At 60.4% G+C, this 11,116-nt stretch overlaps 1 protein-coding gene across 5 annotated transcripts in view; it reads left to right on the forward strand.

Moving 5' to 3' along the window:
- Positions 1-10,843, forward strand: part of AGAP3 (ArfGAP with GTPase domain, ankyrin repeat and PH domain 3) — a 49,803-nt gene extending 38,960 nt beyond the window's left edge. For 2 of the 5 annotated variants that reach the window (XM_037029538.1, XM_037029535.1), the window contains exons 11-18: positions 1,284-1,452; positions 4,785-4,883; positions 6,474-6,611; positions 8,308-8,462; positions 8,546-8,636; positions 8,831-9,053; positions 9,723-9,978; positions 10,148-10,843. In XM_037029538.1, coding sequence (XP_036885433.1) covers positions 1,284-1,452; positions 4,785-4,883; positions 6,474-6,611; positions 8,308-8,462; positions 8,546-8,636; positions 8,831-9,053; positions 9,723-9,978; positions 10,148-10,354 — 1,338 coding nt within the window. In that variant the 3' untranslated portion in view covers positions 10,355-10,843. The remainder of the gene's footprint in view (positions 1-1,283; positions 1,453-4,784; positions 4,884-6,473; positions 6,612-8,307; positions 8,463-8,545; positions 8,637-8,830; positions 9,054-9,722; positions 9,979-10,147) is intronic. The other 3 variants (XM_037029539.1, XM_037029537.1, XM_037029536.1) reach the window with 2 other exon arrangements.
- Positions 10,844-11,116: the final 273 nt, after the last annotated feature.

The following is an 11,116-nucleotide window of genomic DNA, read 5'->3' on the forward strand; positions in this document are numbered from 1 at the left end:
CATGCCCCTGTGGGGCACTCAGGCCAAGGTGGCAACGGCGGGACAGTAGGGTCAGAGCACCAGACAGCCCCCACTCTGGGTCCCTCCGATGCTGACTGGGAGGCACGGTGGATGGAGTCGGCCTTCGGTGCACAGCCTCACCAGTTGGAAAAGCCTGCGCCTGAACCTGGCTCCACCGCCTTCTGCCTGTGTGACTGTGGGCAGCTTAAGCTTTGAAAGCCTCGGTTTCGTCATCCATAGAGTGGGCGGTGTGAAAGTTACACGAGGAGTAGAGACTCGCAGCTACGGTGCAGTGACAGTGACGGCCTGGCCCCGAGTCGGGAGGGGACGTGAAGGTGGTGATGGTGGTGCTGTTGCTGATGGTGGACAGGCTGCCCCTACCCACTGGTGTCTTTGATGCCATCAGGCCTGTCTCAACTCCTCAGAACAGCAAAAGGAATCAGAGGCTTCCCTGTAACTGTTGAACCAATATTTATTGTTAGGCCCTGTTCTGAGGACTGGGCGCGGTCCTAGGCTGTAAGGTTCTCCATGCCGCAGCGGCCGGCCACGTGCTTCTGCAGACGGGCTGACGTGCTTAGGGACCAGCGACCTAGGGCCTGGGGAACCCAGCCGCCTGCACCCTGTGGAGTCTGTCACCTCCTCTCTGCTACTTGGACCCTCTCTCCCTAAGTCCCTTCCTGTCCAGTACGTGGCCAGTGTGTTGCATCCTGAGCCATCTCCCCTAAGGGAGGCCTGAGCCTCACTCAGCTCCTGGCTCCAGACCCTTCTCTTTCCCCTGACTCGACCCGCTCCTGGCTAAGCGCCCCTGAGCTGCGTGTGGTCAGCATGTAGATCTAGGTATAATCCAGACTTGGGGATATTCTGTGGGCCTCACAGTCCTGCTCTTATTAAACTTGAGCTCTCTGCCCTGGCTGGTGTGGCTCAGTGGATTGAGTGCTGGCCTCTGAGCCAAAGGGTCGCTGCCGGTTCGATTCCCAGTCAGGGCTGTACGCCTGGGTTGCGGGCCAGGTCTCCAGCAGGGGGCGTGTGTGAGGCAACCACCACTGATGTTTCTCTCTTCCTTCCCCCCTTCCCCTCTCTAAAAATAAATAATAAAAATTAAAAAAACCTTTGGACTTGAGCCCCCCCCCCCCACTTTGGCGCCTTCTGTTCAGGTGGGTTTGAGCTACCCCAGGCAGCTCAACAGAGACAGACCTTGGCGTGGAGAGGGGCAGTGCTAGAGACCACACCGCCGCAGATGACCTGTCCTGACGAACTGTCTGTCTCACCCACACGGCCCTTAGGATTACATGCAGAACATCCACGGCAAGGAGATTGACCTGCTGCGGACAACGGTGAAAGTGCCAGGGAAGCGCCTGCCCCGAGCCACGCCAGCCACAGCCCCAGGCACCAGCCCCCGGGCCAACGGGCTGGCCTCCGAGCGGAGTAACACTCAGCTGGGTGGGGGCACAGGTAAGGGGGCTGCTGAGGTGGGGGCGGGGGGCACGGGGAGGGCGTTGCCTTTTTCCCCTGGAACAGGGGGCACTGCTGCCATACAGCCTAGGGAAGGTATTTGGGGTTCCGCTCTCCAGCTGGGTCCTATGGGCTCCAAACCTGCCAGCCACCAGCATTGCACTTCAGCAGCTCAGCCAAACACGCTGGTGGAAATGCTGCCCCGTGGCCTTGGGGGCAGCAGCAGGTGCACAGCCCCACTGATGGTTTGGAGGTCAGAACGGAGCCAGATGGCCGAATGCTGACAGGTGGCATCAGCGGTCCCAGGACCATCTCTCTCGGGGCAGGTGACGGGGAGGGCAGGACCTTGTGCGCATGTGACTGGTGTCTCAGCCCAGCTTGTGGTGTGGTGATGGCGCACCTAGAAGCGGGCAGAGTGGCCTGGCGCCTACCTGGCACGTGTCCTCAGTCTGCAGCGAGAGGTGGGTTCTTTGCTCAGGGAGGACTGACTGGGGCGCGAAGCTGGTGGCCCGGCAGACCCCACCACGTGGCCGGCAGGCCGGCGAGAAAGAAGGGCTAGGGCCCAAGACAGGCTGAGCTTGAGGTGGGGCAGCTTCTCCTTGGCCAGTGCTTCCTTTTCCAGAGACACTGCGGGTTCAGGTAAGACACTGTGCTCCTTTGGAGGGCTGTCCCTCCCATGCTCAGTGCCCCAGATCTGCCTTGGCTTTCGGACCCCTTCCTCCCAAGACCTCACTGCCCTGTTGTTGTCCTCGGTAACCAGATGTGGTTTTCCCCAGACCCAGAAACTGCTGCTTAGACCTTGTCCTGCCCTCCTAGGTGCTGCCACTGTGTCCCTGCCCCTGGGGGTAGCTCTTAGCATGGGCGTGCTGCATTCCACACGGATGCAGGCTGTTCCTGACGTCACAGTGGACATTCAGTGGACAGGGACCGGGGTACTTAGTCCCTAGAGTGGATGGAACAAACCCCAGAGAAGCACCCGACTCAAAATGCTGATAGGCCCCACATGGAGACACTCGGGATTATGGAAGGTGGGCGGGGCCAGGGGCCAGGGCGAGGCCCCTGCCCTGGGGTGTGTTTTCAGCTGGAGGCACTGGGAGAGGTGGAGGGGAGGCGGGCACTGACATCTGTTAAGTGAGGTGAGCCAGGTACGAGGAGGTCTAGGTCATGCCCCGCTTCCCAACTCTGTGAAGTTGAACTGTCTGGTCTGGAAAAGCTGTGCTCTGTCCTCTCCCACCCTGAGCTGAGAAAGCAGCCCTTGAGCCGTGCAGAGGGAGACCCTAGTGGACGTGGGAAGAGAGGAAGCGACGGCAAGAAAGACAGGGACCCACCAGGGCGGGGTGCCTCCCTGGGGTGCACCAGGGGAGGCCACGTGCAGCTCCCCCATGCCGTGAAACCCCTGGCCTGTAGGGGAGGGGCTGGAGGCCGGCCAGGGCCCCAGGAACTCTCCCAGAGCCTCTTGGGGACAATGAGGGCCGGCCTCTGGTCAGGCGCAGGGTCTCCCACTTCGTCCTGGGGGAGGTGGAGGAGTATCAGTGCCCCAGAGGGGGGCCTTTCTTTCAAGGCAGGTAGCACAGAAGCTGGACTGTTCCCGCAGAGAGGGAAACCTTTGCCCAGTGACCTTCCCGGGCCCGGTAGCCCTCACCTGGCAGGCAGCAGTGGCGCAGGGAGGTACAGGCATCACACCCACCCGCATCGTTACCAGCGCCCACGCACCCTCGCCGACATGCCCAGAACACACGGACCGACGCTTCCCCGAGCCTGAGTCCCCTCCGCCGTGCGCCGACACCGACCTCGTGCACACTCACACATGTCTCCTGCTCACCGGGCGATGTTAACATCTCATTATCTTTGTTACTGTAATTACATTATCCGCTGCTTTATGCAGAATTATCCTCCGAGGACTAATTGATGGCTCCATGTTTAATTCATTAATCATTAGCATCAAATTCGACAATTACAGTGCACACTGATTGTGGGGTTGCAGGCGTAATGAGGGGAGAATTAACAAAGAAAAGGGAGAGCACTTTTCCCCCCCTGGGGCTTTGGGTTGGGGGCTTGGTGGAGAAGGTGGGCCTGTGCTCTGGGGTGGGGCTGGGACCAGGGAGTAAGATTTGGAACCTGGGAGGCGGGAGAAGCGAGGTGTCTGAGAAACTAGGGACTGAGCTGCCCCTCTGGAGAGCTTCCTGACCCTGAGAGCGGCTGTTTGCAGGGACCTGAGGCCAGAGCGGGAAGGGGGCAGGATTCTGAAGGAAGGTCAGCATGTGGCCCGGAGGGGACTAGAACGGGGTCAACTGGCTGCAGTCTCAGTGCCACATATGTATTAGTAAGCACCTACTGTGTGCCTGGTCCTGCATTGGTATTATGACAAATACAAGAGAAACACAAAACTTGCCCTCCACCTTTCAGGGGCATGTAGTCCCCGGAGAATTAGGGGTGTCTGGCCTGTTCCTTCCCCTGCTAGTGGCTTCAGTGCAGAGCTTCCCACCCCTAGGCTTCCGGAAATCCAGCCCGTGTGCTCGAAGGGCTGGTTTGACACCTAGTGTCTGCTGCTTGCTCTCTTCAGCTTTGTCCAGCTTGCAGGCCCCTCTCTGCTTCTTTACTGCCCTCCAGCCCCTGGCCAGGTCCTCCGCTTTCGATCACACACCTTGGCTGTGGGCTGCCTGTCCTGAGACCCGCCACGGCCATTGCCTCCTGGCCTCCGCCCCACCATCTTAGGTGACTCTGTGCCTGGGGAGGGGGCAGGGCTTTCGGAAGGTGCTCACAGCCCTGCCTGCCCAGCGTGGCTCTCCTGGAGCCTTCTGTTCCCCTTGACTCTGCCGTTCTTCCCTGATGGGAAACGAAAGATTAATTTTTTCCAGCCCAACAGGATAATTACTAATACTAATTAGACATAATTACTTGAATTTGATACACTTATTTCTCGTCAGAATGGCAGCAAATCTGAGGCAAAGCGAGTGGCATATGTGTGGACCAAAATGTGGGGTGCAGGGTCCTGACCAGGAGGGAGAGGGGCCGAGATGAGGGGCTCTGCAGTGATGGGGGTATCAGTGCCCCTCCCCCCCACACTTCTGGGTCCCAGGAGAGGGGACGGAAGTGTGCTCCTCCGTGTGCATGGAGCGAGGAGGGGTGTGAAGTCAGGAACGGCTGCCTCCTACGGCAAGGAGGACCTATGTGAGGCCTCTGGTTCTCCAATAAGCCTGGCCTGGTGCCCCAGACCCAGACCCCCCCCCCCTTTCTGGTCAGTCTCCTGTTGGAATGTCTCAAGCCGTTCAGGAAAGCCTATATGCACCCCTCCCGTGGCCTTCCCTCCAGCCTGACCCTTCCCCCCCCAGGCGCCCCCCACTCGGCCAGCCGCCCCGAGGGGCTGCACCAGCGCTCCTGCTCCGTTTCCAGCGCAGACCAGTGGAATGAGGCCGCTGCCTGGCCCACAGGTATGCAGGGCCGGCCAGGGACTGGAAGGCGGCTGTGCAGTGTTTGGGGCCTGGGTGGCTGTGATTGGACAGTGCCCAGGCCTGGGGGAGGGGCCCAGGGGAGCCCTCAGGGGCTGGCGCAGGGGCTCTAACGTTCCTCCGTTCCTCCAGCCTCCACTTGCGCTTGCATCCTTCGGTCCCTCGTCAGTGGCCAGGCGCTAGAGACCCTCCCTCTGCAGCTTCTCTGCCCGCCCGCCACTGTCCCCAGGCGGCGCTGGTGGTGGCTCCCGCATCTCCATCAGCCCCCTGCGCAGTCAGCTCATCAGCCTCACCGCAGGGGGACGGGGAAGCGGGGCTGAGTAGGGAGGTGTAAGGCTGGGGGCTTTCAACATGTTCTGAAGGCGGCAACTCGCCTGCAGGGAGAGGGGGTCCCAGCAGACAGGGTCCAGGGAGTGGTCTGGAAAGGTGGTGTCCCCACCCCCACCGGCTTCTCTCCTTGGGTGGGTTGAGGCCCCGCCCTGTCTAAAACCACCACCTTCTCTCTCCCCTCCCACCCTCCTCTTTCCTCGGCTCTCCTTCATTCTTCTTCCCCTTTGTCCATCTTCGTACCTTGCTTGCATCCTGACTCCCCCTCTCCTTCCTCCTTCTCCTGCCCCTCATTTGGTGCCTGCATGTGGTTCTGCGTGTGTCCCTCTCCTCTCCTTACTCTCACCCGAATGCTAGCCCTTGGGCACAGATCCTGGGAGTTCCAGAGGCTAAAAGGAAAATGGGCGCAGCTCTGCCCTCCTTTCCTAAGTGACGAGACCGCAGGGTTCTCGGAGCTGGGCTTCAGCATCCCAGGCAAACCTGCCCCTTGCACTGCGCCCCATTGGGCAGCAGTGCCTGGGCATTGACTTTGCTTCCTCCATTGGCCTCCCAAAGGCCTTTCACGGGGTCACCCAGGCCAGACTGCCCACCCCTGGCTTGAGCTCTGATCCAGGAAGGTGCTGGGCACTCACTGCACAGGGAATCTGCCCCGCTCCTGCCCCAAGTCCACACCCCCTGGGGGGTGAGTGTGCAGGGCTTGAGAAAAGAATCTCGGGCCCTTCCCAGGTCACCGTCCCTAAGGCCTGCGCTGGCCTTGGCGGGGCCCCTCTGTTGAGTCTGGAAGGAGGAAGGCAGGGAGGGAGGGAGCGTGTCTGCCTCTAATGAAGTTTGACATTTAGTGGTGAGCGCTGGGTGGGGTGTGGGAGACGGGAGCTTGATTAGCGCGCTCTAATTGACAGTAATTAGGCAGCTCCCTGATTGTTTCTAATTCTGCTATTAATTGTGAGGAGCGGGGAGTGTGATTGAGGATAAATTTGGTGCGGAGCTTCTGGGGCTTCAGCTCCCTGTGAGTTCCCTGGGCCACCTTCTACCCCTCCAGGCTGCAGAAGCCAATGTTCCCTCCTCTTCTTCATCCTGCTCCGCCTGACCTTCCTACTCTCCTCTCCCCACCTTCTCCTCCACTGAGGCTGGCAGGCTTCGGGACTGGGCTGTTGGGGAAAGGCTCTCTTAGGGACGTCAGGCAGGACTTGCGCTCTGCCCCCACCCTCCCCTCTGCCCACACTTCTCCAACTCTCCCCTCCCCAGCCAGTGGCTCAGCTGAGGTGCTCAGCTCCAGCCCCAAGCTGGAGCCTCCCCCATCTCCCCACTCCAACCGGAAGAAGCACCGGAGGAAAAAGAGCACCGGGACCCCCCGACCAGACGGCCCCAGCAGTGCTGCCGAAGGTTAGGGGGACCCAGAGGGAAACTGGGCACAGGAGGTGGGCAGTGGGACTTGGGGACAGTAGCCCAAAAGTATTACATTAAGAACTTTTAGTAATAATGTCAGTAAAAGTAGTCCTGCAACTTCTTTGGTAATCTAGACCCAGTGTCTTAGGAACGCCCTTTTCCTGCTCAAACCCTTCCCGTGCCCATTGAGCTTCTTTTATTCTCACAGACGGTAAAAGCACATAGGCGGCCACGCCAAAGCTCTTCCAAGACTTGCGGAAAAGCAGGACTGTTTTCTGTGTCTCTTGTATTACCCACTGAGTTTAATGAGTGCTGGGCACACAATAGGTGCTTAATACCCTGTGCTGGTGGGCTGAGTCTCTCCTCAGTTGGCTGTATGCTAAAGGATTCCAGCTGCTCGTTTTTCCATACGCCCTGTCGCATAATCCTCTGTCTATCTAGTGTCGCTTCTCTGGTTTTCCCTCAAGTGTCTTCAGAATGTTCCTCTGCTCAGTGGTTGGAGTCTCTGATGTTGACACCTAGTCAGTCACTTCTGTTCTGATTGTCAAGGTTAGGGATGTGGTTAGGTGGGCGGAGACCGCCTCCGTGGGAACACCTTTCCCAGCTGCCCTGTGACACTGTGATGCTTAGTGTTCGTGGCATGGGGTCCACCCATCCCGGGGAACTGAGCCCCAATTGATGGCATTGAGGTCATTCAAAGGCTGTGCTGAAAGCAAGGGGAGGTGGAATTGTGAGCCTAAGGAGGGAAAAGGTGCCAATTTTCTTTTTCTGGGAAGGCAGTTCTGTTAAGGGCACCCTGAGAATGGGAGTCCAGCGGGGGGACTTCCAGGAGATGTCAGTGTCACTGAGGCGAGAGGCTGCCCTGGGCGGAACATGTGGCTCAGGCCTCTGCCTGGGGCTCAGCCTTGGGCCTCCAACAGGTACCTGAGCTGTCTCTCCAGTGCCCACGACACATTCCACTGCTTGTTAGGAACTGTTCACCCGTGGGGCGGTGACCACTGGGAATGGGATTCGTGTGGCTGTCTCCTGGGGGAGCAGGACTCGGAACAGCTTGACCACATTGCTCGGGGTCACAGTCCCGCCCACAGTGCTGCGCTCAGTGCAGATGTCCTCAGGTGCCTGTCTGCTCACACACCCCGGTTCATGGAGAAAACGCTCCTCTCCCCATCACTTGCCCTTCCTGCCTGTCTGTGCCAGGGTAGTGGGGGAGGGGCCCAGCTCCCAGGAGCCCCACACTGACGCCGTCAGGAATATTGGGTTTAATGAGCTGCAAAATGAGGCGGCTGCAGCTGACATGTACGGATGGTGCCCACGCCCGCCTCCCCCCTCCCAGCGTTGCCTCCTAGCACCCCATCACATCCCCCAGACACTCAGCTCTTCTTGCTCCAGGAAGCACCCTGGTTTCCAGGCCCATTGCTGGCAGTGCCAGTGCAGCCGAAACCTTGCGCCCCCATCTGTCGTCACTGAGGCGCCACAGGTGGTTAGGAATGGGAGGGCGAGGCTCCAACTGACACAAGTTTACTCCCTGCGCCCTGGCACGTTGCCCTGGGGGGCATAGCCTCTGAGGCTGGTGTGGGGGGAGGAGGATGGGTGCCTGGAAAGGAGGCGGCGAGTGGAGCTGTGGCAGTGACATGTCTGGGTGTGCCTGCCGAGGTGCCCGTTGTGACGGCGGTCAACGCTCTGTCCCCCACAGAGGCAGAGGAGTCCTTTGAATTTGTGGTGGTGTCCCTCACCGGGCAGACGTGGCACTTCGAGGCCTCGACGGCAGAGGAGCGGGACCTGTGGGTCCAGAGCGTGCAAGCCCAGATCCTCGCCAGTCTGCAGGGCTGCCGCAGCGCCAAGGACAAGGTTGGCATGGAGACCCGAGTGGGGCGGGACCCGAAGGTGGCCTCAGACTGACCAGCCACCTCCTGTCTCTCCCACTGTGGCAGACTCGGCTGGGGAACCAGAATACAGCTCTGGCTGTGCAGGCCGTCCGCACCGTTCGCGGCAACAGCTTCTGTATCGACTGTGATGCCCCCAGTGAGTGGCAGGGCTGGGGTGTGCAGGGCCAAGCTTGGGGGCAGCTTAGAGAAGATGACTCCACAGCTCTGTAAAGAAGGCTTGACAAGAAGCTTCCAGCGGGCCTGGGAAGAGTGTGGGGAGGGGGAGGAGGGCTCTGCCGGTGGCCTCACTGGTGGCCTGTGAGCGTCACTGTGCTGCTTCTCCTTCCCTAGATCCAGACTGGGCCAGCCTGAACCTGGGTGCCCTGATGTGCATCGAGTGTTCGGGGACCCACCGACACCTGGGGGCCCACTTGTCCCGGGTCCGTTCCCTTGACCTCGATGACTGGCCACCTGAGCTGCTGGCTGTCATGACCGCCATGGGCAACGCCCTGGCCAACAGTGTCTGGGAGGGGGCCCTGGATGGCTATGCAAAGCCAGGGCCTGATGCCTGCAGGTGAGTGGATGGGACCCTGAGGCCGGCCAGCAGGCCGGCTGGGAAGGGAGGTCAGTGTTCCTGAATGGGGAAGGTTGGGGACGGTGCCAGGGGGCTGTGACAGTGCTGCAAGGGTTAAAACTGGCCACTGCTGTGTTGGCCCCGTGGGGCTCCCTCCCTTCCCCGCCTGTCACTCAGGCGCCTCACAACAACAGGCCCTTTCTGAGTTGTTATCAGCAGGTCAGGGGCCAGCAGGAGGCGCATGCGCACGGCCCTATCTACACTGTGGCTCGAAGGCCCTCGCCTGAGCTCCGAGATGGGGAGAAAGGGTGGCAGATAGGGTTGTGGTGGGCCCCCAGCACAGGCCCCCATCCCCTTTGTTCTAGCGGGGCCAGATAAGCTGCCACACGAGCCCTGCCTGGAATCTTCCTGCCCTTGCAGCCCCGATGTCCCTGCTGTCCCCAGGGGCCTCCCTCCAGCGTTCTTTCCTTTCAGCCTCGTGCACACCCTTCTCATCGCCCACTTGTCCCTCCACCCGCCCTCCCAGTCTTAGGCTTCTCTTTTCTCTGCCCTGACACTTTCTCCCACTGCTTCTTCCTTACTCTCCTCTTGGGGGTTGATGTCGTTTCCTGACCACCGTCCCTGGCCCCGCCCTTCCTTGCTCACACCCCGATGCACCTGTGCTTTCAGAGAGGAGAAGGAGCGCTGGATACGGGCCAAGTACGAACAGAAGCTGTTCCTGGCCCCGCTGCCGAGCTCGGATGTGCCTCTAGGGCAGCAGCTGCTCCGGGCCGTGGTGGAGGACGACCTGCGGCTGCTGGTGACGCTTCTGGCACACGGGTCCAAGGAGGAGGTGAACGAGACCTACGGGGATGGGGACGGGCGCACAGCTCTGCACCTGTCCAGTGCCATGGCCAACGTCGTCTTCACACAGCTGCTCATCTGGGTGAGTCCTGGGCTCCCTCCTGCCTTCCCAGCCTCACCCTTGTGCGTTCCTCTGACCTGCCCTGATGTCCTTCTTACCTCGGCCCTTTGAAAGCTGCCTCCTTTGCTCCCCAAGAACCCATCTTTCCTGCCACATCACGCCAACTGCGAAAATGTGCTTTCCTCTGCAGTATGGGGTGGACGTGAGGAGCCGGGACGCCCGGGGCCTGACCCCACTGGCCTACGCGCGCCGGGCTGGCAGCCAGGAGTGCGCAGACATCTTGATCCAGCACGGCTGCCCGGGGGAGGGCTGTGGCCTCACACCCACCCCCAACAGAGAGCCGGCCAATGGCACCAGTGCCTCTGCTGAGCTGCACCGAAGTCCGAGCCTCCTCTAAGGCCCAGGAAGAGGGCAGCAGGACTCCACACCCCGGGCACTTTCCTGCCTGCAGGCGCTGGGGCAACAAAGGCACAGAGACTGAGTCCTAGGGACACGGAAAGGAAGAGGGAGAGGAAACAGGAAAGGAGCTAAATGGGGGCAGATGGATCAGAAGAGAAGTGTGGGACTTGACCTGCAGCAGCGAGGGAGTGGAGGGCTCCAGCCTTCTGCCCAGCGGTGCCACTGAGGAGGGACAGGACCCTTGGAGGCACCTGTGAGGAGAGGGGAGCAGGACCTCTCCCTCCTCCAGCTTCCTACCCTCCAGTCCCAGCCCCCTGCGAACTTTCATCCCAAAGTGGAGCCTGGACAGGGCGCAGGTTGGGGGTGCTGGGTGAAAGACAAGGGGTGACCTGTGAGTCCCGTGTAAATTTGTACATTGGAATATTTATGTTTGTGTACATACTTGGCGTGTGTGTATGATGAGCCAATAAACCAGACCGTGTGTGGCCTGTTTCCTCCTCAGATCTCTGCCCTCCCCCAAATGCCCTCCTCCCCTCCTCCCCTCGGCCCTGTCTGCTCACCTGCGCTCTGGACTCGAGGAGTGTTTCCCTCTTGTTCAGTCCGCGGCCCCGCTGTCTTTCCTCAGCCTCCCACGTGCGTCCCTTCTAGCCCACTCTTGCCAGGGGGTGCAGTGAGTTTGTCAGCAGCACTGGCAGTGAACCCAGACAGGAGGCAACGTGGAGCTCTGGAAGCTTCCTGCTGCCTTCTTTGCTCATGCCCC

This window comes from Sturnira hondurensis, unplaced genomic scaffold (assembly GCF_014824575.4).
Source record: "Sturnira hondurensis isolate 20B ecotype Veracruz unplaced genomic scaffold, ASM1482457v3 Scaffold0020309, whole genome shotgun sequence".
Taxonomy (NCBI): Eukaryota; Metazoa; Chordata; class Mammalia; order Chiroptera; family Phyllostomidae; genus Sturnira; species Sturnira hondurensis.